This window comes from Panulirus ornatus, chromosome 7, assembly GCF_036320965.1.
Source record: "Panulirus ornatus isolate Po-2019 chromosome 7, ASM3632096v1, whole genome shotgun sequence".
Lineage (NCBI taxonomy): Eukaryota > Metazoa > Arthropoda > Malacostraca > Decapoda > Palinuridae > Panulirus > Panulirus ornatus.
In genome coordinates, this window is record NC_092230.1 from 22,850,743 (window position 1) to 22,878,525 (window position 27,783).

Consider the following 27,783-nt stretch of genomic DNA (forward strand, 5'->3'; position numbering starts at 1 on the left):
CTCTTCTCTGTTTACCAAATCATTTTCCCTAACCCTCTCACTTTGCACACCACCTCGACCAAAACACCCTATATCTGCCACTCTATCATCAAACACATTCAACAAACCTTCAAAATACTCACTCCATCTCCTCACATCACCACTACTTGTTATCACCTCCCCATTTGCGCCCTTCACTGAAGTTCCCATTTGCTCCCTTGTCTTACGCACTTTATTTACCTCCTTCCAGAACATCTTTTTATTCTCTCTAAAATTTAATGATACTCTCTCCCCCCAACTCTCATTTGCCCTTTTTTTCACCTCTTGCACCTTTCTCTTGACCTCCTGTCTCTTTCTTTTATACATCTCCCACTCAATTGCATTTTTTCCCTGCAAAAATCGTCCAAATGCCTCTCTCTTCTCTTTCACTAATACTCTTACTTCTTCATCCCACCACTCACTACCCTTTCTAATCAACCCATCTCCCACTCTCCTCATGCCACAAGCATCTTTTGCGCAACCCATCACTGATTCCCTAAATACATCCCATTCCTCCCCCACTCCCCTTACTTCCATTGTTCTCACCTTTTTCCATTCTGTACTCAGTCTCTCCTGGTACTTCCTCACACAAGTCTCCTTCCCAAGCTCACTTACTCTCACCACCCTCTTCACCCCAACATTCACTCTTCTTTTCTGAAAACCCATACAAATCTTCACCTTAGCCTCCACAAGATAATGATCAGACATCCCTCCAGTTGCACCTCTCTGCACATATATTTATAACAGCAAAATAAACATGGCTCTCTTGCAACATAAAAGATACAATTTATCTTGATGCATAGATCTCTCTTATTACTTTACTTAACATCACTCTGGCCTCTTTTATGTAACATAAAGGTTTGAAATGACTTGGGTATTTGCAGATTATGTTAAACCTTTACCAACAGCTTTGTATCACATCTTTCTCCTATGGCCATTTCTGAGAGAGAGGCTTGACCTTGGCCATCTTCCAGTTTCTATACAATTTCTCAAAGAAAACTGAATAAGACATAATGGGTAGCTTTAACATTAATGGGTAAATAGGGGAAATAACTGTAACAGTTTTAAGATGCGGTTTTGGGTCTGGGTTGGGATTTATTCCAATCTGGTTGTGAGTAGTATTTACACAATGTTGTTGGGGTCCCTCCTTCATAATTAAAGTTATGGATCAGACATGAAAATACCATGACCCATGCTATGGGTTACAGCATATTGTATGTTGGTAGGTGATACTTGTGCAAATTATGGAGCAGAAACTGAAAATACCATGACCTGTCATTGACACTGTCATTGACCCCAGCTGTGACCTTGACTTTAGAGTTGTGGCCCTGGGTATGTGTCATGACATGTCAGGTGGTTGGTAATGCTTTTTCAAAGTAGCATCTTAGTATCTTCTCATTTGTCAAAGAAATAAAGTGGAAATAAAAATACCATGAATTCCTGCAAACATTATGACCACTTCAGTTACCCTGATGGTATGGTCCTGTTGAAGGGTCATGATATAATCTGGGGGTGGGTGTTACATGTGCAAAGTTTCATTTTGGTCTCATATGGTTCAAAAGTTATGGAGCAGAAATGAAAAATATAATGAACCCTGCTGTAAAGCCTCACCTATGAGTCATAACCCATCATGTCGTTGTGAGTAATAGTTGAGTAAACTTTTATCTCAGTCCCTACATTGGTTGCCAAGATTTTTTTTCATACATATTTACCATTTTCTGCATTAGTGAGGTAACGTTAAGAACAGAGGATTGATCCTTGTAGAGAAAGTCCTCACTTGGTGCCATTCTTTGTTCCCTCTTTTGGAAAAGTAAAAACGGGAGGGGAGGATTTCCAGCCCCCCCCCCCCCCTCTCCCTCCCCTTTTAGTCACCTTCTACCACATGCAGGGTATACATGGGAAGTATTCTTTCTCCCCTATTCTCTGGGGTAGGTTGCTAAGATATGGAATGGAAAAGAGCACAATGGGCTCAGATGATTAATGAATAGCACCCTCTCTTTTATGTGGAACCTGGTAAGATTAGTTTTAGTATCATGATTATGTATGATTTGTGGGAAGACTGGCTTAGTATTTTGGAATAGATACACAGATGAAGTATGCAGAAAAATATGTATGGAGATGTAAAGTTATCAATTGAGATGTTTGCAATAAAATTGACTGATTTGACTTTTTTCTGAAGTAGGGTGTCCATTTTTATTTCTGCCTTGTGTGGTTGGGATTAAGGACCACTGTTTTGCATGTCTGTGCACATTCGCACATTCTCCTCCCAATGTAAATGAAGTCAAAGGTGATTATATTTGTTAATGAATAAACAGGGATGAGTCTTGTGCTTTCTTTTTTATGCTGTTTGTTTAGTATTATATTATGATACCAGCAGTAACTGTTTTTACACTTTTTTAACAGATGTGGGCTTGCTGACTCTGACACAGTACATCCTACTTGATCCCATTCTCCTATTCTTCATCATGGGCTCTGTGGTAGGAATAGTGAAGTTCCATGCCCAGCAGGAAAAGTAAGCATTACAACATATATTAACCAAGTATAAGATAGGGAGGATTTTGTAAATGCTTCCTCTGATAGAACTATTTTCTGTATAGTTTTACTGTATAGTATTTAACTTGATTAATACCTTTACCCAAAATATCATTTCAATTTGTATAACTGTGCATTGTATGATGTCTGTGATTTATATACTCTTAGATTTTTTTTGAAAATTGCAAGTGCTTCATAGCTCATGAAACAACTCTTGCAAAAAATCTTGTAATAGGAACTTGAGGCTACGGAAGCTTGAAAAAGCAAAGTGAAATAAATAGAATGGTTGAGTTAAAAGTATTTGCATAGTTATTTCTGTAAGCTTTTTACATAGTTTTGGTGTACAAGGGGTACTCTTTTATTTATATTATTTTTAATTTTTTTTTTCTTTTTTTTTTTTTTTTTGTCGCTGTCTCCCGCATTTGCTAGGTAGCGCAAGGAAATAGACGAAAGAAATGGCCCAACCCACCCCCATACACATGTATGTACATACGTCCACACATGCAAATATACATACCTACACAACTTTCCATGGTTTACCCCACACGCTTCACATGCCCTGATTCAATCCACTGACAGCACGTCAACCCCGGTATACCACATCGATCCAGTTCACTCTATTCCTTGCCCTCCTTTCACCCTCCTGCATGTTCAGGCCCCGATCACACAAAATCTTTTTCACTCCATCTTTCCACCTCCAATTTGGTCTCCCACTTCTCCTTGTTCCCTCCACCTCCGACACATATATCCTCTTTCCTCACTCATTCTCTCCATGTGCCCAAACCATTTCAAAACACCCTCTTCTGCTCTCTCAACCACGCTCTTTTTATTTCCACACATCTCTCTTACCCTTACGTTACTTACTCGATCAAACCACTTCACACCACACATTGTCCTCAAACATCTCATTTCCAGCACATCCATCCTCCTGCGCACAACTCTATCCATAGCCCACGCCTCGCAACCATACAACATTTTTGGAACCACTATTCCTTCAAACATACCCATTTTTGCTTCCCGAGATAATGTTCTCGACTTCCACACATTCTTTAAGGCTCCCAGGATTTTTGCCCCCTCCCCCACCCTATGATCCACTTCCGCTTCCATGGTTCCATCCGCTGCCAGATCCATTCCCAGATATCTAAAACACTTTACTTCCTCCAGTTTTTCTCCATTCAAACTTACCTCCCAATTGACTTGACCCTCAACCCTACTGTACCTAATATTCACATTTACTCTTAACTTTCTTCTTTCACACACTTTACCAAACTCAGTCACCAGCTTCTGCAGTTTCTCACATGAATCAGCCACCAGCGCTGTATCATCAGCGAACAACAACTGACTTCCCAAGCTCTCTCATCCCCAACAGACTTCATACTTGCCCCTCTTTCCAAAACTCTTGCATTCACCTCCCTAACAACCCCATCCATAAACAAATTAAACAACCATGGAGACATCACACACCCCTGCCGCAAACCTACATTCACTGAGAACCAATTGTAAAGGTTTTCAGTGAAGAAGAGAAAATGTTGGGGTGAAGAGAGTGGTGAGAGTAAGGGAGCTTGGGAAGGAGACTTATGTGAGGAAGTACCAGGAGAGACAGAGTGCAGAATGGAAAAAGGTGAGAGCAAAGGACGTAAGGGGAGTGGGGGAGGAATGGGATGTATTTAGGGAAGAAGTGATGGCTTGTGCCAAAGATGCATGTGGCATGAGAAGCGTGGGAGTTGGGCAGATTAGAAAGGGTAGTGAGTGGTGGGATGAAGAAGTAAGATTATTAGTGAAAGAGAAGAGAGAGGCGTTTGGACAATTTTTGCAGGGAAATAATGCAAATGACCGGGAGATGTATAAAAGAAAGAGGCAAGAGGTCAAGAGAAAGGTAAAGAGGTAAAAAAGAGGGCAAATGAGAGTTGGGGTGAGAGAGTATCTTTAAATTTTAGGGAGAATAAAAAGATGTTTTGGATGGAGGTAAATAAAGCATGTAAGACGAGAACAAATGGGAACATCAGAGAAGGGGGCTAATGGGGAGGTTATAACAAGTAGTGGTGATGTGAGAAGGAAATGGAGTGAGTATTTTGAAGGTTTGTTGAATGTGTTAGATGATAGAGTGGTAGATATAGGATGTTTTGGTCGAGGTGGTGTGTGAAGTGAGAGGGTCAGGGAGAATGATTTGGTAAACAGAGAAGAGGTAATGAAAGCTTTGCAGACGATGAAAGCCGGCAAGGCGGCTAGTTTGGATAGTATTGAAGTGGAGTTTATTAAAAAGGGGGGTGACTGTGTTGTTGACTGGTTGGTGAGGATATTCAGTGTATGTATGGCTCATGGTGAAATGCCTGAGGATTGACGGAATGCTTGCATAGTGCCATTGTACAAAGGCAAAGGGGATAAAGGTGTGTGCTCAAATTACAGAGGTATAAGTTTGTTGATTATTCCTGGGAAATTATGTGGGAGGGTATTGACTGAGAGGGTGAAGGCATGTACAGAGCATCAGAATGGGGAGGAGCTGTGTGGTTTCAGAAGTGGTAGAGGATGTGTGGATCAGGTGTTTGCTCTGAAGAATGTATGTGAGAAATACTTAGAAAAACAAATGGATTTTTATGTAGCATTTATGGATCTGGAGAAGGGATATGATAGGGTGGATAGAGATGCTTTGTGGAAGGTTTTAACAGTATATGGTGTGGGAGGTAAGTTGCTAGAAGCAGTGAAAAGTTTTTACTAAGAATGGAATGCATGTGTACAAGTAGGAAGAGAGGAAAGTGATTGGTTCCCAGTGAATGTGGGCTTGCGCCAGGGGTGTGTAATGTCTCCATGATTGTTTAATTTGTTTACGGATGGGGTGGTTAGGGGGGTGAATGAAAGAATTTTGGTGAGAGGGTTAAGTGTGTAGTCTGTTGTGGGGGAGAGGGCTTTGGAAGTGAGTCAGTTGTTATTCGCTGATGATACAGCACTGGTGGCTGATTCGGGTGAGAAACTGCAGAAGTTGTTGACTGAGTTTGGTAAAGTGTGTGAAAGAAGAAAGTTGAGAGTAAATGTGAATAAGAGTAAGGTTATTAGGTTCAGTAGGGTTGAGGGACAAGTTAAATGGGAGGTGAGTTTGAATGGAGAAAAATTGGAGGAAGTGAAGTGAAAAATGTCTGGAAGGAGATAATGTTATCTCAGAGAGCAAAAATGGGTATGTTTGAAGGGATAGTTGTTCCAACAATGTTATATGGTTGCGAGGCATGGGCTATAGATAGAGTTGTGAGGAGGAGGATAGATGTGTCGAAATGTTTGAGGACAGTATGTGGTGTGAGGTGGTTTGCTCGAGTAAGTAATGAAAGGGTAAGAGAGATGTGTGGTAATAAAAAGAGTGTGGTTGAGAGAGCAGAAGAGGGTGTATTGAAATGGTTTGGACACATGGAGAGAATGAGTGATGAAAGATTGACAAAGAGGATATATGTGTCAGAGGTGGAGGGAAGAAGGAGAAGTGGGAGACCTAATTGGAGGTGGAAGGATGGAGTGGAAAAGATTTTGAGTGATCGGGGCCTGAACATAAAGGAGGCTGAAAGGTGTGTAAGGAGTAGAGTGAATTGGAATGATGTGGTATAATGGGGTCAATGTGCTGTCAGTGGATTGAACCAGGGCATGTGAAGCATCTGGGGTAAACCATGGAAAGGTCTGTGGAACCTGGATGTGGAAATTATGGTACTGTTAAACCTCTTATGAAAAGATTGGCCATTTCAGTTTATGCCAAGTTTTTTTAAGTATATTGAATGATTCAGAAACTGCCCATCTCTTGCTTTATGTGAGTTATATTTTCTGCAAAAACCTCACACAAATAGTAATTGTTTATAGCACTGGTGGATTCTCCCATTAACATCATGTTAAGTAGCTTCTGACATCAAATAACATAACTAGCCATCCTTTATATACTTGAAATGGTTTGGCTTAGCTACATAAATCTTAAGGGCCTTAGACTTAAGCTGTCGGTTGCTAAGGCTGCTTTTCTTCTTTGTCTCATGTTCTGTGTATGATGAGAGCATTTTCTCCATGTGTGGATTTCTAACCCTTGTGGTTACCATGGCAGACTTTGGAGTAGAGTGGACCACAGCTCTCTGAATTTTTTGTGTGTTCTTCTTTGTGTTTCAGATTGTAGATTCACCCAGGTTGTAAGTATGCTCAAGTAAGCATCAGCACATGTAACATTTCTAGCTTCATTTTTAAGTTCAGAGTGGTTCTCTTCCATTTGACCGCTGGTTCTAGGGTAGGAGATGTTAGATATGTGGATGACATAACCAAGAGTAACAGCAGTTTGCAGGTAAATCACATTAGGAGGTATGCCCAAATTGTGCAAGTGGTACAGACTTGCACACTTTGATTGTAACTGTGATACTGACCCTCTGGCAGGGACTTGGCATGATCCACTCAGGACCTGTGCTTACTCAACCCACCAACCCTTACAGAAGTTTTGGCATACTTTCTACTGTGCTGATGCTCTTTCACCAGCATCAGCAACTCATTAGATTTCTAACTTTGTATCTAAGGTCAGGTAAGTTCTCTTCCATTTAACTGCTGGTTCAAGGGTAGGAGATGTTTGGGTACCATATTTACAAAAAAACACAGCAGGTTGTAGAAAAATCATGTTAGCAGGTATACCCAAATTGCACAAGTAGCATAGATTTACATACGATGGTGGTAACTGTGAAACTGACCTGTTCGACAGAACGTGGCATGCTGCACTCAAGACCCATACTACTCCACACACAAACCTTTTCAGAAGTTTTGGCTTACTTTTTACTCACACATTTTCAGAAGTGGTAGGATGTGTGGATCAGGTGTTTGCTTTGAAGAATGTATGTGAGAAATACTTAGAAAAGCAAATGGATTTGTATGTAGCATTTATGGATCTGGAGAAGGCATATGATAGAGTTGATAGAGATGCTCTGTGGAAGGTATTAAGGATATACGGTGTGGGAGGCAAGTTGTTAGAAGCAGTGAAAAGTTTTTATTGGGGATGTAAGGCATGTGTACGTGTAGGAAGAGAGGAAAGTGATTGGTTCTCAGTGAATGTAGGTTTGCGGCAGGGGTGTGTGATATCTCCATGGTTGTTTGATTTGTTTATGGATGGGGTTGTTAGGGAGGTGAATGCAAGAGTTTTGGAAAGAGGGGCAAGTATGAAGTCTGTTGTGGATGAGAGAGCTTGGGAAGTGAGTCAGTTGTTGTTTGTTGATGATACAGCGCTGGTGGCTGATTCATGTGAGAAACTGCAGAAGCTGGTGACTGAGTTTGGTAAAGTGTGTGAAAGAAGAAAGTTGAGAGTAAATGTGAATAAGAGTAAGGTTATTAGTTACAGTAGGGTTCAGGGGCAAGTAAATTGAGAGTTAAGTTTGAATGGAGAAAAACTGGAGGAAGTGAAGTGTTTTAGATATCTGGGAGTGGATTTGGCAGTGGATGGAACCATGGAAGCGGAAGTGAATCATAGGGTGGGGGAGGGGGCAAAAATTCTGGGAGCCTTGAAGAATGTGTGGAAGTCGAGAACATTATCTCGGAAAGCAAAAATGGGTATGTTTGAAGGAATAGTGGTTCCAACAATGTTGTATGGTTGCGAGGCGTGGGCTATGGATAAAGTTGTGCGCAGGAGGGTGGATGTGCTGGAAATGAGATGTTTGAGGACAATATGTGGTGTGAGGTGGTTTGATCGAGTAAGTAATGTAAGGGTAAGAGAGATGTGTGGTAATAAAAAGAGTGTGGTTGAGAGAGCAGAAGAGGGTGTTTTGAAATGGTTTGGTCACATGGAGAGAATGAGTGAGGAAAGATTGACCAAGAGGATATATGTGTCGGAGGTGGAGGGAACGAGGAGAAGTGGGAGACCAAATTGGAGGTGGAAAGATGGAGTGAAAAAGATTTTGTGTGATCGGGGCCTGAACATGCGGGAGGGTGAAAGGCGTGCAAGGAATAGAGAGAATTGGAATGATGTGGTTTACCGGGGTTGATGTGCTGTCAGTGGATTGAACCAGGGCATGTGAAACGTCTGGGGTAAATCATGGAAAGTTCTGTGGGGCCTGGATGTGGAAAGGGAGCTGTGGTTTCAGTGCATTGTTACATGACAGCAAGAGACTGAGTGTGAACGAATGGGGCCTTTGTTGTCTTTTCCTAGCGCTACCCCGCACACGTGAGGGGGGGGAGGGTGTTGTTATTCCATGTGTGGCAGGGTGGCGATGGAAATGAATAAAGGCAGACAGTATGAATTATGTACATGGGTATACATGTATATGTCTGTGTGGGTATATATATGTATACATTGAGATGTATAGGTATGTATATTTACGGGTGTGGACATGTATGTATATACATGTGTATGTGGGTGGGTTGGGCCATTCTTTCGTCTGTTTCCTTGTGCTACCTCGCTAACGCGGGAGACCGCGACAAAGCAAAATAAATGGATAAATAAATATTTTAGAATATACCTTTTTTTTTTCTTTCATACTATTCGCCATTTCCCACCTTAGCGAGGTAGTGTTAAGAACAGAGGACTTATCCTTTGAGGGAGTATCCTCACCTGGCCCCTTTCTCTGTTCCTTCTTTTGGAAAATTAAAAAAAGAGAGGGGAGGATTTCCAGCCTCCGGCTCCCTCCCCTTTTAGTCGCCTTCTACGACACACAGGGAATACGTGTGAAGTATTCTTTCTCCCCTATCCCCAGGGATACCTATTTTGTGAAAAATTTCATAGAGGTATGTTAGCAAATAAGCACTGCTAATCTTCTGCTGATTGGTGATGTCGTAAATAGTCATGCCAACAGTAAAGTTCTTTAAGTCCCACCTTGGACTCTCCTTAGTCAGCCTCATGCTCAACTCCATATTTTGTGCTTCATAGATGGCTTTGAGGAGATGTCGGGCAAATGCAGTTGTTTCTTGAAAGGGGCCATTGACCATGATAGTCAAGGGTGCACAAAATACACCAATGGGAAAGATATATGCACAACACTGCATCAGAAAGCACAAGGGAGACAATGAACAATTACCAGTGCCACAAAATATTTGGTGGTGAGTTCACTAATCACTGTGGCACAGGGCATTTGTAATTTAGAGTATTTTAACGTTAGTTTTTTAATCTTCAAATTTGTCTTGGATAATGAAAGATTGCCAGCTGAGAATGAAAAATATATGTTGGTTTAAAGATTTTGACATCTCGAATTACGGATAACAGAGGTTTTATTGTGATATGTGGGTTGAACATGACATTAGGTCTCTGAGAAGGTTGAGTTGGATATATAGTAAGGTTAACCTTTTGTTGCTCTGAAATGTGTATTTGATATCATTTAGGATGCTTGCAGATCCCAAGCAGTTCAAGTTTTGTAATGGATGGATCTTGATCAGCTTTTTTATTTCTGTATATTTTATTTTATTTTGCTTTGTCACTGTCTCCCGCATTAGCGAGGTAGCACAAGGAAACAGACGAAAGAATGGCCCAACCCACCCACATACACATGTATATACATACATGTCCACACACCCAAATATACATATTTATACATCTCAACATATACATATATATACACACACAGACGTATACATTTATACACATGTACATAATTCATACTGTCTGCCTTTATCCATTTCCATCGCCACCTCACCACACATGAAATAACAACCCCCTCCCCCCGCGTGTGTGCGAGGTAGTGCTAGGAAAAGACAACAAAGGCCCCATTCGTTCACACTCAGTCTCCAGCTGTCATGTAATAATGCCCCGAAACCACAGCTCCCTTTCCACATCCAGGCCCCACAGAACTTCCATGGTTTACCCCAGACTCTTCACATGCCCTGGTTCAATCCATTGACAGCATGTCAACCCCAGTATACCACATCGTTCCATTTCACTTTGTTCCTTGCACGCCTTTCACCCTCCTGCATGTTCAGGCCCCGATCACTCAAAATCTTTTTCACTCCATCTTTCCACCTCCAATTTGGTCTCCCACTTCTCCTTGTTCCCTCCACCTCCAACACATATATCCTGTTGGTCAGTCTTTCCTCACTCATTCTCTCCATGTGACCAAACCATTTCAAAACACCCTCTTCTGCTCTCTCAACCTCACTCTTTTTATTACCACACATCTCTCTTACTCTATGATTACTTACTCGATCAAACCACCTCACACCACATATTGTCCTCAAACATCTCATTTCCAGCACATCCACCCTCCTTCGCACAACTTTATCCATAGCCCACGCCTCGCAACCATACAACATTGTTGGAACCACTATTCCTTCAAACATACCCATTTTTGCTTTCCGAGATAATGTTCTCAACTTCCACACATTTTTCAAGGCTCCCAGAATTTTTGCCCCCTCCCCCACCCTATGATTCACTTTCGCTTCCATGGTTCCATCCGCTGCCAAATCCACTCCCAGATATCAAAAACACTTCACTTCCTCCAGTTTTTCTCCATTCAAACTTACCTCCCAATTGACTTGCCCCTCAACCCAACTGTACCTAATAACCTTGCTCTTATTCACATTTACTCTTAACTTATGTCTTTCGCACACTTTACCAAACTCAGTCACCAGCTTCTGCAGTTTCTCACATGAATCAGACACCAGCGCTGTATCATCAGCGAACAACAACTGACTCGCTTCCCAAGCTCTCTCATCCACAACAGACTGCATACTTGCCCCTTTTTCCAAAACTCTTGCGTTCACCTCCCTAACTACCCCATCCATAAACATGTTAAACAACCATGGAGACATCACACACCCCTGCTGCAAACGTGCATTCACTGAGAACCAATCACTTTCCTCTCTTCCTACACGTACACATGCCTTACATCCTCGATAAAAACTTTTCACTGCTTCTAACAACTTGCCTCCCACACCGTATATTCTTAATACCTTCCACAGACCAAATACCTTCCACAGAGCATCTCTATCAACTCTATCATATGCCTTCTCCAGATCCATAAATGCTACATACAAATCCATTTGCTTTTCTAAGTATTTCTCACATACATTCTTCAAAGCAAACACCTGATCCACACATCCTCTACCACTTCTGAAACCTCACTGCTCTTCCCCAATCTGCTGCTCTGTACATGCCTTCACCCTCTTAATCAATACCCTCCCATATAATTTCCCAGGAATGCTCAACAAACTTAAACCTCTGTAATTTGAGCACTCACCTTTGTCCCCTTTGCCTTTGTACAATGGCACTATGCAAGCATTGTGCCAATCCTCAGGCACCTCACCATGAATCATACTTACATTGAATAACCTTACCAACCAGTCAACAATACAGTCACCCCCTTTTTTAATAAACTCCACTTCAGTACCATCCAAACCTGCTGCCTTGCCAGCTTTCATCATCCGCAAAGCTTTTACTACCTCTTCTCTGTTTACCAAATCATTTTCCCTAACCCTCTCACTTTGCACACCACCTCGACCAAAACACCCTATATCTGCCACTCTCTCATCTAACACATTCAACAAACCTTCAAAATACTCACTCCATCTCCATCTCACATCACCAGTACTTATCACCTTCCTATTAGCCCCTTTCACTGAAGTTCCCATTTGTTCCCTTGTCTTACGCACTTTATTTACCTCCTTCCAAAACATCTTTTTATTCTCCCTAAAATTTAATGATACTCTCTCACCCCAACTCTCATTTGCCCTTTTTTTCACCTCTTGCACCTTTCTCTTGACATCCTGCCTCTTTCTTTTATACATGTCCCACTCATTTGCATTATTTCCTTGCAAAAATCGTCCAAATGCCTCTCTCTTCTCTTTCACTAATAATCTTGCTTCTTCATCCCACCACTCACTACCCTTTCTAATCTGCCCACCTTCCACGCTTCTCGTGCCACAAGCATCTTTTGTGCAAGCCAGTTTTATTTTACTTTAACCACTGAATTATTTGGTACTTTTTGCAGCTGATTGTTGGAACTTAGTTTGATATTTTGGAATGATATGGAGCATTATCGCTAATAATAAGTGACTAGAAGTGCCTTCCTGCCAGATGGTAGTGGCTTTTTTTTTCCCATAATGTTTCACAAGAAGGGTTTTATTAATTCAATGTTTTGAGTAGATTCTGGTCTTCAAAAAACAGTTGATAATTACATGTTTCTTCTGTTTACTGCAGTTTGTCCCAATTTACATTAAGATAGGTGAAAAGTTACAAATGAAGTAGTATGCATCTAAAATCAAGCTCAGGTTGTTGACTTGGGCAACTGTTGTTATTTGATTTAGTCTTCCCAGCGTATTACTTCATAATCTCTTTACTCATTAGCATTTTTAATTGATGTAACATATATCTGAGGGAGAAATTTGAGTTAGTAGATAAGTTTCAATTCACCTTATCTGGTAATTATTTGAAATACGTTATTCGGACATGTTGCATTCAGCCAATCATCACCAACCTATCAAGTGCATCTTTGCCTTGATGAAAAAAAGAGTATAGTTTGAACACTTTCATCAGTATCCTGTCACTTTTTATCTAAGTTCCCATGGAAGTTGCTTTCCACTTAATAGCACATTCCTTATCTACTTTTATCCTTCATTTATTTTCATTAATATTTTCAATCCTTCATGTGAAAGCAAACCTTTCATACATTTATTATGTGGTCTGATAATTCATCTACCTCTTAAGTAAATCTCATACTGTATGTTGTACATTACTTGTAGTTTTCCTAATCAGAAGCATGTTAGTCATACTCGTATCTATCTTCCTATGTCTCTAATGACTGTTCCTTTCTGGAACTCCCTCAATGAGGTGGCCACAACAAAAGTCTCAGTTACTGGTGAATTCCATTGCCACTTCTTAGTCTTTTAGTCCTTCACCCTTAATAGGCCACTGTTAGAGGGCAACTCTAGCACAGTTTCCAGATGCTCTTACCCAAAATTCCTGCTGACGAGTTCTACCTAATGTTCCTACTTCTACCTTATGTTCACCCCTAGATATTCTACTTATTACTTCTCCCTACTGCTCCTGTCTATTGTTCCCACGTACTACTTCTACGTGTTGTTCCTACCATTTTGCCAAAAGGCAGGGCTAGCAGCACATAGGGCTCACCAAAGAAAAATCAAGTTACAAAGAATGAGTTGTGTGTGTTAGATGTCAAATATTATGTGTGAGAAGGAGAGATTGTATGTTTGTGGACAGAATGTCAGCAGTCTGCACATAGGGAGGAAGAAAGAAGAGATAGCTACCTGGGTCAGAGGAGTCCATCTTGACAAACATGGAAGTACTGTGCAGCCATTTCTGACCCTCTTGATACCCAGGCGGGTAGTACCAGTAATGTACCTCCCTGGTACTCTTGCCTACCTTGCAATCTTTGCTGCTATTGCACGTGCATTTTTTGGGCATTCTGCAGCTTTCTGTTCCAGCCATTCATTCATATCCCCAATCACAGAATTTTTTCTCAGAGTATGCTTCAACTGGTGTTTCTACTTCTCTCTTGAAAGTATTGAAAGAATCATTGACCTTCACTTTTCTGACATTACATATTGCATGCATAGCTGTGCCAGTCATTTTAAAAATACCTTTAATACAACCGAAATGAACGTATTAACTGTTAGTGATTTTAAACATAACACAGCTGTAAAGGTAAAGAGGTTAAATCATACAGTAGTCTTATAATGTAATAAACTGCCTTAAAACACTTCCTCTACTTACTTATCCCCCTTACAGACCTGTCAGACTTCCAAAAATCCAATTTCCTTTCAAGATAATCTTTGACATAATTATGTAACTATTTATTTTACTAAATATTGATTGGTGTCATTCTTTTATCAGGCCATTCAGCATATCGTGGTGGTCTTGGCTTTGCTTCACTGGATTTATGTTGTCTGGATCAGTGTCTACAAAGTTTGTTGGCCTCTTTGTGGTGGTCTTTGTAGGCCTGCACACCATCAAGAACCTTTGGGACCTGTATGGTGACCTCAGTAACTCACTGGTAAGTTAATATCCTGCTATTGATGAGTTATAGGAAGATCGCAGCTGTATTGTGAAAAGAATATGAAACATGAATTAAATGGATAAGGTCAGTGTTTGCAAAGGTGTAGTAATCCTGACATTGTTGTGTAGAAGTGTCTTGGGCCTTGAATACAAAAGAATGAAAGAGGGTGCATGTTTTAGAAATAGGTGCTCGATGATGATGTGTGGTGTGAGACAAATTGATCATGTAAATAATGACATGGTCATTGATGTGGGAGCAAGTATAGTGTTCTTGAGAGGTCTGACATGTTTTGTGCGAGCCTCTTGTACATCCACATATCTTTAACTTTAGTTTTTAAGCACCAGTTGCCCTGAATCATGTTTGAATTGCTTATACTCCTATGCTCAAATTGTCAATTCTCTGAGCTAAAGTGTGCAACTCCATATACTCACAGTTTATAAGCATTTATCATTCTCTTTGATACTACAGGGTTGTGATTAGACTTGCCAATATATTCTTTGGTAAGGATTAAGTGGTGGGGTATTGAGTCACTGACAATGCTCTGTTTTTAAGAGTGAACTTGTTTAATCTTTACAGAATTTATGTATCCTCCATGTTGATTGTAATTAAGATATTTATTACAGACATACGTGGCTAAACACTTCTTTGCCCGTGCTTTGGGCCTTATCGTATTGCCTATCGTTCTGTATTGTTTCTACTTCTACATTCACCTGACAGTATTATGTAAAAGGTAAAGTGTTTAGTGAATTTACATGTATGTTGACTTTAAACATTTTTGCTTGAAGTAAATTTGATGTGCAATTTAGTGACAAGACTGGATTATTGAACAAAAACATATACTAAAATTTTGGTATTCAGGCAGTATTCTTAATGAATTGCATTTCTTGGCATGATAAAGAAAGGTAGGGTACATATGTTACCATATTTCAAGTTGTTGATACAGTGTGATATTACATATTACAGTGGCAATGGTGATGGATTTTACAGTTCAGCTTTCCAGTCACAGTTGGAAGGTAACTCTCTCTTCAATGCAAGCATGCCTCTAGGTAAGTTATCTTCACATCGAATTTTTATACAAAATTTCGTATCAGTAAATCAACTGTACTGTAAGAAGGATAAGTCATTACTCAGCTTGAGATTTTAAGGTGAATTCCTCTTACTTACATATGTTAGTCTGTGTATGTCTGTGGCAAAAATTCGTTTTTGTGGATAAACTTTTCATTTTTAGGCATTAATGTTTAACATGCTTTATTTGTAGTTCTTTAGTTTGAAGCTACAGTTTATGTTCTTTTTGAATATTTAAGTTTATTAGGCATATTTCTTTTGAGGTAAGTTATTTGTCATCTTTGGTCTTGTAGTTACTATTCGTGAGTATATTATGACATCTCAGTTCAACCCGGGATGAGTTGTAATGATGGAGTTTTAGGGCATCAGATAAGTCAAACCAGGATTTCATTGTAAGATTACTAATTGGCATTCCCTACTTAAGGAATATTGTGAATCTTTAGTTTAGCCTTTATTGTTAACAAAGCATTTAACAGTTTGGCATGACTTTGCCTTCTAAACATTATTTGCCTTTCTTGGCATATCTTCCATTCCGATCATTTCAATACAGTAGTTACTATTGATGGAGTGGCTTCTTCCTCTTATCCTATTCAGTTTTAGGACAATGGTTCTGCTGTGCATACTTCAATTAATGTTCTTTTCCTTCTTCACTCTATTAGTCATCCTGTCTCTTGCACATAATACATGTAGTTTCTTAATTTGGATCTCTTCAGCATCTTGGAGTGGGAAGCAGTAACCTTGTTTAATTCAGGAGTGTTTGAAATGCAGTTTGTACATATATTTCATTCAGTCTCAATCCCTTCTTTTCCAATAAGATTAACCTGTTGAACATTGTCATATCCTCCACTGCATCCTGGAAACCTCAGATATTGCACATCATGCTATCTGTTGCCCAAAAGTTGGGGTTGTTCTATAGATGCCATAGCACACTTGTGCAGTATTATTCGAATGCTTTGTCATATTTAAGTCTCATCCGATGTGCACCTGACTTGACTGCTGTGTCACTCAAAGAAAAATTATCTCCTAAAATGGAGTAATTTTGATTGTTACATGAAATTTTGACACATCATTACTTGAAGTCTACTGTCTCATGGTAATCCAACTCAGTTTAGGTGCAAGGCAATCTGCATATTATGCATCATAAATGTAAATGGATTTGTATGTAGCATTTATGGATCTGGAGAAGGCATATGATAGAGTTGATAGAGATGCTCTGTGGAAGGTATTAAGAATATATGGTGTGGGAGACACGTTGTTAGAAGCAGTGAAAAGTTTTTATCGAGGATGTAAGGCATGTGTACGTGTAGGAAGAGAGGAAAGTGATTGGTTCTCAGTGAATGTAGGTTTGCGGCAGGGTGTGTGATGTCTCCATGGTTGTTTAATTTGTTTATGGATGGAGTTGTTAGGGAGGTGAATGCAAGAATTTTGGAAAGAGGGGCAAGTATGAAGTCTGTTGTGGATGAGAGAGCTTGGGAAGTGAGTCAGTTGTTGTTCGCTGATGATACAGCGCTGGTGGCTGATTCATGTGAGAAACTGCAGAAGCTGGTGACTGAGTTTGGTAAAGTGTGTGAAAGAAGAAAGTTAAGAGTAAATGTGAATAAGAGCAAGGTTATTAGGTATAGTAGGGTTGAGGGTCAAGTCAATTGGGAGGTAAGTTTGAATGGAGAAAAACTGGAGGAAGTAAAGTGTTTTAGATATCTGGGAGTGGATCTGGCAGCGGATGGAACCATGGAAGCGGAAGTGGATCATAGGGTGGGGCAGGGGGCGAAAATCCTGGGAGCCTTGAAGAATGTGTGGAAGTCGAGAACATTACCTCGGAAAGCAAAAATGGGTATGTTTGAAGGAATAGTGGTTCCAACAATGTTGTATGGTTGCGAGGCGTGGGCTATGTATAAAGTTGTGTGCAGGAGGATGGATGTGCTGGAAATGAGATGTTTGAGGACAATGTGTGGTGTGAGGTGGTTTGATCGAGTAAGTAACGTAAGGGTAAGAGAGATGTGTGGAAATAAAAAGAGCGTGGTTGAGAGAGCAGAAGAGGGTGTTTTGAAATGGTTTGGGCACATGGAGAGAATGAGTGAGGAAAGATTGACCAAGAGGATATATGTGTCGGAGGTGGAGGGAACGAGGAGAAGAGGGAGACCAAATTGGAGGTGGAAAGATGGAGTGAAAAAGATTTTGTGTGATCGGGGCCTGAACATGCAGGAGGGTGAAAGGAGGGCAAGGAATAGAGTGAATTGGAGCGATGTGGTATACCGGGGTTGACGTGCTGTCAGTGGATTGAATCAGGGCATGTGAAGCTTCTGGGGTAAACCATGGAAAGCTGTGTAGGTATGTATATTTGCGTGTGTGGACATGTATGTATATACATGTGTATGGGGGTGGATTGGGCCAATTCTTTCGTCTGTTTCCTTGCGCTACCTCGCAAACGCAGGAGACAGCGACAAAGCAAAAAAAAAAAAAAGATGTATCAGTTACCTCATAGCAGTTGTGCAGGAAGGTACTGTATGCTAGCCCTTTATGAATTTTTTGTCCTCCCTCTCATTTTTTTTTCTCCATTGTGGAATAGAATTCACCAGTAAAAGTTTTTGTGGAATGTTAATAAGTGTTTATAAAGTGTTTATTGGTGTATTCTATATTTTGGTGGTTCAACCTAGTTATTTATGTATGAATTGCTATTGTGTTGCAATAGATGCCCTTCTGTACACATTAAACATCTCGCCTCTGTGTAAAAGTGCTGCTGTGAGTGTTGTGTAAACAAAGGGGTGAGAAGACTCACCATGAGTGCAGGGAGTGTGATGTTCCATTGTGTAATGGAGGCTGCTTTGCCATATATCATAAGGCAAGGGACCTCAAAACATAAACCACCATCCCCAGCCTCACTGCAGTGTCCCTCAAACACAGCACCAATAGGTAATATTGTCATGTTTGTTTTTTCCGTGAAATATAGTTTCATCATGTAGGAGTAACACTGCCAAAATTATATTGTTTTATACTATTTTACATTCAGTACCAGCAACTTTGCACAATGGATGGTGGTAGGAACTGATGCAGTGGGCAGCATTTGCCAGTTGAACCACATGGTCAACTGAGCTCAAGTTGTATGCCAGTAGCTTGTAATACATCAGTGAAATTGGAGAGATTTAGGTAACAGTGCTATGTAAAATCAGTGTTTCAAATCATACTTTGTTGTAATCCCATCATCAACATAAACAGCTTTTATGAGTAAGAAATACTAAGAATGTGAAAACTGTATGACTTGTACACACCTTGAAAAGAAATTATAATTGTGATGTGTTTAAGTGTATATAGATGTAAATGGAAGTGAGTCAGTTGTTGTTCGCTGATGATACAGCGCTGGTGGCTGATTCATGTGAGAAACTGCAGAAGCTGGTGACTGAGTTTGGTAAAGTGTGTGAAAGAAGAAAGTTAAGAGTAAATGTGAATAAGAGCAAGGTTATTAGGTACAGTAGGGTTGAGGGTCAAGTCAATTGGGAGGTGAGTTTGAATGGAGAAAAACTGGAGGAAGTGAAGTGTTTTAGATATCTGGGAGTGGATCTGGCAGCGGATGGAACCATGGAAGCGGAAGTGGATCATAGGGTGGGGGAGGAGGCGAAAATTCTGGGAGCCTTGAAGAATGTGTGGAAGTCGAGAACATTATCTCGGAAAGCAAAAATGGGTATGTTTGAAGGAATAGTGGTTCCAACAATGTTGTATGGTTGTGAGGCGTGGGCTATGGATAGAGTTGTGCGCAGGAGGATGGATGTGCTGGAAAATGAGATGTTTGAGGACAATGTGTGGTGTGAGGTGGTTTGATCGAGTAAGTAACGTAAGGGTAAGAGAGATGTGTGGAAACAAAAGAGCGTGGTTGAGAGAGCAGAAGAGGGTGTTTTGAAATGGTTTGGGCACATGGAGACAATAAGTGAGGAAAGATTGACCAAGAGGATATATGTGTCGGAGCTGGAGGGAACGAGGAGAAGAGGGAGACCAAATTGGAGGTGGAAAGATGGAGTGAAAAAGATTTTGTGTGATCGGGGCCTGAACATGCAGGAGTGTGCAGGAAGGTACTGTATGCTAGCCCTTTATGAATTTTTTGTCCTCCCTCTCATTTTTTTTTCTCCATTGTGGAATAGAATTCACCAGTAAAAAGTTTTTGTGGAATGTTAATAAGTGTTTATAAAGTGTTTATTGGTGTATTCTATATTTTGGTGGTTCAACCTAGTTATTTATGTATGAATTGCTATTGGTGTTGCAATAGATGCCCTTCTGTACCACATTAAACATCTCGCCTCTGTGTAAAAGTGCTGCTGTGAGTGTTGTGTAAACAAAGGGGTGAGAAGACTCACCATGAGTGCAGGGAGTGTGATGTTCCATTGTGTAATGGAGGCTGCTTTGCCATATATCATAAGGCAAGGGACCTCAAAACATAAACCACCATCCCAGCCTCACTGCAGTGTCCCTCAAACACAGCACCAATAGGTAATATTGTCATGTTTGTTTTTTCCATGAAATATAGTTTCATCATGTAGGAGTAACACTGCCAAAATTATATTGTTTTATACTATTTTACATTCAGTACCAGCAACTTTGCACAATGGATGGTGGTAGGAACTGATGCAGTGGGCAGCATTTGCCAGTTGAACCACATGGTCAACTGAGCTCAAGTTGTATGCCAGTAGCTTGTAATACATCAGTGAAATTGGAGAGATTTAGGTAACAGTGCTATGTAAAATCAGTGTTTCAAATCATACTTTGTTGTAATTCACCATCATCAACATAAACAGCTTTTATTGAGTAAGAAATACTAAGAATGTGAAAACTGTATGACTTGTACACACCTTGAAAAGAAATTATAATTGTGATGTGTTTAAGTGTATATAGATGTAAATGGAAGTGAGTCAGTTGTTGTTCGCTGATGATACAGCGCTGGTGGCTGATTCATGTGAGAAACTGCAGAAGCTGGTGACTGAGTTTGGTAAAGTGTGTGAAAGAAGAAAGTTAAGAGTAAATGTGAATAAGAGCAAGGTTATTAGGTACAGTAGGGTTGAGGTCAAGTCAATTGGGAGGTGAGTTTGAATGGAGGAAAAACTGGAGGAAGTGAAGTGTTTTAGATATCTGGGAGTGGATCTGGCAGCGGATGGAACCATGGAAGCGGAAGTGGATCATAGGGTGGGGGAGGAGGCGAAAATTCTGGAGCCTTGAAGAATGTGTGGAAGTCGAGAACATTATCTCGGAAAGCAAAAATGGGTATGTTTGAAGGAATAGTGGTTCCAACAATGTTGTATGGTTGCGAGGCGTGGGCTATGTATAAAGTTGTGTGCAGGAGGATGGATGTGCTGGAAATGAGATGTTTGAGGACAATGTGTGGTGTGAGGTGGTTTGATCGAGTAAGTAACGTAAGGGTAAGAGAGATGTGTGGAAATAAAAAGAGCGTGGTTGAGAGAGCAGAAGAGGGTGTTTTGAAATGGTTTGGGCACATGGAGAGAATGAGTGAGGAAAGATTGACCAAGAGGATATATGTGTCGGAGGTGGAGGGAACGAGGAGAAGAGGGAGACCAAATTGGAGGTGGAAAGATGGAGTGAAAAAGATTTTGTGTGATCGGGGCCTGAACATGCAGGAGGGTGAAAGGAGGGCAAGGAATAGAGTGAATTGGAGCGATGTGGTATACCGGGGTTGACGTGCTGTCAGTGGATTGAATCAGGGCATGTGAAGCTTCTGGGGTAAACCATGGAAAGCTGTGTAGGTATGTATATTTGCGTGTGTGGACATGTATGTATATACATGTGTATGGGGGTGGATTGGGCCATTTCTTTCGTCTGTTTCCTTGCGCTACCTCGCAAACGCAGGAGACAGCGACAAAGCAAAAAAAAAAAAAGATGTATCAGTTACCTCATAGCAGTTGTGCAGGAAGGTACTGTATGCTAGCCCTTTATGAATTTTTTGTCCTCCCTCTCATTTTTTTTTCTCCATTGTGGAATAGAATTCACCAGTAAAAGTTTTTGTGGAATGTTAATAAGTGTTTATAAAGTGTTTATTGGTGTATTCTATATTTTGGTGGTTCAACCTAGTTATTTATGTATGAATTGCTATTGTGTTGCAATAGATGCCCTTCTGTACACATTAAACATCTCGCCTCTGTGTAAAAGTGCTGCTGTGAGTGTTGTGTAAACAAAGGGGTGAGAAGACTCACCATGAGTGCAGGGAGTGTGATGTTCCATTGTGTAATGGAGGCTGCTTTGCCATATATCATAAGGCAAGGGACCTCAAAACATAAACCACCATCCCCAGCCTCACTGCAGTGTCCCTCAAACACAGCACCAATAGGTAATATTGTCATGTTTGTTTTTTCCGTGAAATATAGTTTCATCATGTAGGAGTAACACTGCCAAAATTATATTGTTTTATACTATTTTACATTCAGTACCAGCAACTTTGCACAATGGATGGTGGTAGGAACTGATGCAGTGGGCAGCATTTGCCAGTTGAACCACATGGTCAACTGAGCTCAAGTTGTATGCCAGTAGCTTGTAATACATCAGTGAAATTGGAGAGATTTAGGTAACAGTGCTATGTAAAATCAGTGTTTCAAATCATACTTTGTTGTAATCCCATCATCAACATAAACAGCTTTTATGAGTAAGAAATACTAAGAATGTGAAAACTGTATGACTTGTACACACCTTGAAAAGAAATTATAATTGTGATGTGTTTAAGTGTATATAGATGTAAATGGAAGTGAGTCAGTTGTTGTTCGCTGATGATACAGCGCTGGTGGCTGATTCATGTGAGAAACTGCAGAAGCTGGTGACTGAGTTTGGTAAAGTGTGTGAAAGAAGAAAGTTAAGAGTAAATGTGAATAAGAGCAAGGTTATTAGGTACAGTAGGGTTGAGGGTCAAGTCAATTGGGAGGTGAGTTTGAATGGAGAAAAACTGGAGGAAGTGAAGTGTTTTAGATATCTGGGAGTGGATCTGGCAGCGGATGGAACCATGGAAGCGGAAGTGGATCATAGGGTGGGGGAGGAGGCGAAAATTCTGGGAGCCTTGAAGAATGTGTGGAAGTCGAGAACATTATCTCGGAAAGCAAAAATGGGTATGTTTGAAGGAATAGTGGTTCCAACAATGTTGTATGGTTGCGAGGCGTGGGCTATGGATAGAGTTGTGCGCAGGAGGATGGATGTGCTGGAAATGAGATGTTTGAGGACAATGTGTGGTGTGAGGTGGTTTGATCGAGTAAGTAACGTAAGGGTAAGAGAGATGTGTGGAAACAAAAAGAGCGTGGTTGAGAGAGCAGAAGAGGGTGTTTTGAAATGGTTTGGGCACATGGAGACAATAAGTGAGGAAAGATTGACCAAGAGGATATATGTGTCGGAGCTGGAGGGAACGAGGAGAAGAGGGAGACCAAATTGGAGGTGGAAAGATGGAGTGAAAAAGATTTTGTGTGATCGGGGCCTGAACATGCAGGAGGGTGAAAGGAGGGCAAGGAATAGAGTGAATTGGAGCGATGTGGTATACCGGGGTTGACGTGCTGTCAGTGGATTGAATCAAGGCATGTGAAGCGTCTGGGGGTAAACCATGGAAAGCTGTGTAGGTATGTATATTTGCTTGTGTGGACGTATGTATATACATGTGTATGGGGGCGGGTTGGGCCATTTCTTTCGTCTGTTTCCTTGTGCTACCTCGCAAACGCGGGAGACAGCGGAAAAAAAAAAAAGATGTAAATGGTAGGCAGCCTACGACCAGGGAGGGTTAGGTATGGCTGCATAGTGCACTAGCGCTTCAGTGTTTGTTAAGTTGCATTCCTCTGACCCAGGTAGCTCTTTTCTTTCTGCCTCACCCACGCATGGACTACTGGCATTCTGTCAAATATACAATATCTCCTTGTCGTACATTACACTTAACGACACTTAATTTGCATAGCTCATTTTTTTTAACTCAAGATTTTCCTGCAGTGAGCAATATATGCTTGCCCTGCCTTTTGGTAAAATGATTGGAGCAATAGATAGTAGTAGTGGTAGGTAGGAACAATTGCAGGTAGGTAGAAAGATTAGGTAGCAGGTAGGAACATTAGGAAGGAGTGTTAGGTACTAGTAGTCTGTAGGAACATTAGGCAAGAACCTCTGCAAACACTACGCTGGAGTTACCCTATGCCAGTGGCCTGATAAGAATGAGGCATTAAAGGCTAAGAAGTGGTATTGGTGATCACTAGTTATGGAGACTTGCCATGACCACCCCCTAGAGGGAGTTCTAGTTGGGAACAGGTGTCAGAGACATAGATAGATAGATGTAGAATGCAACATGCATGGAAAAAACATAGTTATTTTATATGTACATTCAAAGATGAGCATCTAAGCTGCCAGTATAAATGATACATCCTCCAGTCAACACTTTTCTACACCAATGTAAAGAAAAGTTTACTACTTTTTTTAGGCATTTATTTTTAGGTATTAATGTAGACATGTTCTAGAGTTATGAAGAATGAGCTGTTAGTTAAGTGTTTTGTCATGTGTTTTGTGTGACAAGGAAACATTTTACATTTGTGGACAGAATGCTGAAAGTCCACATTTGGGTGAGGCAGTGCCTCCTTTTTAAACAATGGAGTCTCAAAACTCATGCCTCTTAAACTCTCCTACTATCACCTCTTCAACTATCCTTTTCCATTTACCATGATGTTTCTTTCCTCTTTCTCCTCTTCTGGTATTATTTTGGCGTTTGCTCTTATGAGCTGTTTGAATATGTTTCAGTAATGAAATTCAGAGTAAATATGATTTCAAAATGATGTACTTTTTTGTGGAAATTTAACTGGGGTAAGTTTATCAAGCCTCAGCATAAAGCCTCTTGTAACCATGTCTCTGTAAGGAATTTCTGCCTGTGCTTATATCTATTAGAATTTTTTTGATGCATCATCGAAAAATTTTTTCCTACTTGGAGCTGTAATGAGGGTAAAGTAAACCAAAATACTTCCTTTCAATCTCCAGACTGTACTAATATATCATCACAGCAAATAAGAGGGCTGCATGATTGGTGCAGACAATGCCTGGATTCATGAGTAGTGAGATCAACTACACCAGCTTGCTCTGGATGTTGCAGGCTATCTGAAAAGCATGAACATGTTCAACTGGAAGTGAAATCCTTTAATGATAGGATATAAATGGCTTGTAAGGTCTGAAAATGTTTTGTAGCATTGCAAGACATATTGAGAAGTCTTTGTTTTTTAATGTACCTCAGCTTTTTTAATGGGAGTCTTTGGAAAATATTCTTTGATTTATGATTTTTCAGTTTCCAAAATATTTTCCAGGAACAAAACCCTTACATGAATTAGTGTCAATCTGACCTTGCTTAATGGTGGGGCTATTGGATGTCTGGCAACACAGTACAGTTTTAAAAGTTAAATGACATGATTTGCTGCTTTGATTACCTTGTGGTATTGAGAGTGCATGGATGCAACTTTTTAGTTTTTCAACATCTCATTTCCTCAAGTTATCAGATGCTTTGCTGGTTTTCTTTGATTGACCAGACCTAGGTTTTTAGGGAGGGATGACATTAGAAAAAGAAAACAAATTCTAGGTGGTGAATTTGGCCCTGCCAGTGCATCTTATAATCTTGCTCATAGAACACATTTGTGTACTTCGAAGCAAGACCACATCTTTTTTCTTGGAACAACTTATTAGGTCCTGTGATTAGGTACAAAAAGAGAAAGAATACAACCTTGAATAGGAATAGAAATATCATTAAGCTCAAAGACAGCAAACTAAAAAAAGTTGCATCCTTCCACTCTCTAAACTACTGGATAGCTGAAGTGGTAAATCATTTCATCAGACTTCTAAGACTCTATCACACTACCAGACAAATGACAGCCCCACCATAAGTGAGTACCAAAAATAGGATTTGCTCCACAAACAAAGCCTAGTGCATAAGCTTTATTTTAAATTGTAATCATTGGATTTTTTTGCAGAGAATGTAATCCTGTATTGTAAAATAATTCTCAAAATCAAATGAAATTTTTTATCCCCTACAGAACTTGCATATGGAGCAGAGGTGACTCTGAAGAATGCACGAACAGGTGGTGGCTATTTGCATTCTCACATCCATCTGTATCCTGAAGGAGTAGGTGCTAGACAACAGCAGATCACAACCTATTCTCATAAAGATTTCAACAATAAGTGGTAAGTTCCTGGGGTCATAACCTTCATGCAGATTATGATGATTTCAAAGTGTATGCCACATTGTATAAGACTAGATTTGGGTCATCTTAGTTTTCTGACCCACTGTGCAGTAGAGATAAGAAGTTTGCGAATAAGATAAAAGGCTTGGGGGGGGGGTCCTCCTGTCCCATTTTTAATTTTCCAAAAGAAGAAACAGAGAAGGGTGCCAATTGAGGATATTCCCTGAAAGGCTTCCGCTTCCATGGTTCCAACCGCTGCCAAATCCACTCCCAGATACCTAAACCACTTCACTTCCTCCAGTTTTTCTTCATTCAAACTTGCCTCCCAACTGATTTGTCCTTCAACCCTATTCTACTTAATGGCCTTGCTCTTATTTACATTTACTCTCAGCTTTCTTCTTTCACACACTTGACCAAACTCGGTCACCAGCTTCTGCAGTTTCCCTCAAAGCCTCAGTCCTCCTGTCCCATTTTTCCCTCAAAGGCTCAGTCCTCCTGTCCCATTTTTCCCTCAAAGGCTCAGTCCTCCTGTGCCATTTTTAATTTTCCAAAAGAAGAAACAGAGAAGGGTGCCAAGTGAGGATATTCCCTGAAAGGCTTCTGCTTCCATGGTTCCATCCACTCCCAGATATCTAAACCACTTCACTTCCTCCAGTTTTTCTTCATTCAAACTTACCTCCCAACTGATTTGTCCCTCAACCCTACTGTACTTAATAACCTTGCTCTTATTCACATTTACTCTCAGCTATCTCCTTTCACATACTTGACCAAACTCGGTCACCAGCTTCAGCAGTTTCCCTCAAAGGCTCAGTCCTCTGTTCTCAATGCTACCTCGCTAAAGTGGGAAAAGGCGAATATGCATGGAGAAAAAACATATTGTTAATATTATTATACTTGATTGTCATTTCCCATGTCAAAGAGGTAGTGCCAGGAAACAGGTAAGAAAGACCCATCCACTAATATGCACACATATTTACATACACGTTCATTTTTTTTATATATATATTTATTTATTATTGTACTTTGTCACTGTCTCCCGTGTTAGCGAGGTAGCGCAAGGAAACAGGCAAAAGGAAGGCCCACCCCACCCACATACCCATGTATATACATACACGTCCACACACACACATATACATACCTATACATTTCTCCATATACAAATTTATACATACATATATATACACATGTTTATGGATGGGGTTGTTAGGGAGGTGAATGCAAGAGTTTTGGAAAGAGGGGCAAGTATGAAGTCTGTTGTGGATGAGAGAGCTTGGGAAGTGGGTCAGCTGTTGTTCGCTGATAATACAGCGCTGGTGGCTGATTCATGTGAGAGACTGCAGAAGCTGGTGACTGAGTTTGGTAAAGTGTGTGAAAGAAGAAAGTTAAGAGTAAATGTGAATAAGAGCAAGGTTATTAGGTACAGTAGGGTTGAGGGTCAAGTCAATTGGGAGGTAAGTTTGAATGGAGAAAAACTGGAGGAAGTAAAGTGTTTTAGATATCAGGGAGTGGATCTGGCAGCGGATGGAACCATGGAAGCGGAAGTGAATCATAGGGTAGGGGAGGGGGCGAAAATCCTGGGAGCCTTGAAGAATGTGTGGAAGTCGAGAACATTATCTCGGAAAGCAAAAATGGGTATGTTTGAAGGAATAGTGGTTCCAACAATGTTGTATGGTTGCGAGGCATGGGCTATGGACAGAGTTATGCGCAGGAGGGTGGATGTGCTGGAAATGAGATGTTTGAGGACAATGTGTGGTGTGAGGTGGTTTGATCGAGTAAGTAATGTAAGGGTAAGAGAGATGTGTGGAAATAAAAAGAGCATGGTTGAGAGAGCAGAAGAGGGTGCTTTGAAATGGTTTGGGCACATGGAGAGAATGAGTGAGGAAAGATTGACCAAGAGGATATATGTGTCGGAGGTGGAGGGAACGAGGAGAAGTGGGAGACCAAATTGGAGGTGGAAAGATGGAGTGAAAAAGATTTCGAGTGATCGGGGCCTGAACATGCAGGAGGATGAAAGGCGGGCAAGGAATAGAGTGAATTGGATCGATGTGGTATACCGGGGTTGACGTGCTGTCAGTGGATTAAAT

At 40.6% G+C, this 27,783-nt stretch overlaps 1 protein-coding gene across 3 annotated transcripts in view; it reads left to right on the top strand.

The window, feature by feature from the left end:
• The window catches only part of tw (Protein O-mannosyl-transferase 2), a 165,883-nt gene that overhangs the window by 61,001 nt on the left and 77,099 nt on the right, over positions 1–27,783 (top strand). For all 3 annotated transcript variants that reach the window (XM_071663331.1, XM_071663330.1, XM_071663329.1), the window contains exons 7-11: positions 2,422–2,530; positions 14,312–14,471; positions 15,098–15,204; positions 15,438–15,520; positions 25,553–25,700. In XM_071663331.1, the coding sequence (XP_071519432.1) occupies positions 2,422–2,530; positions 14,312–14,471; positions 15,098–15,204; positions 15,438–15,520; positions 25,553–25,700 (607 nt within the window). The remainder of the gene's footprint in view (positions 1–2,421; positions 2,531–14,311; positions 14,472–15,097; positions 15,205–15,437; positions 15,521–25,552; positions 25,701–27,783) is intronic.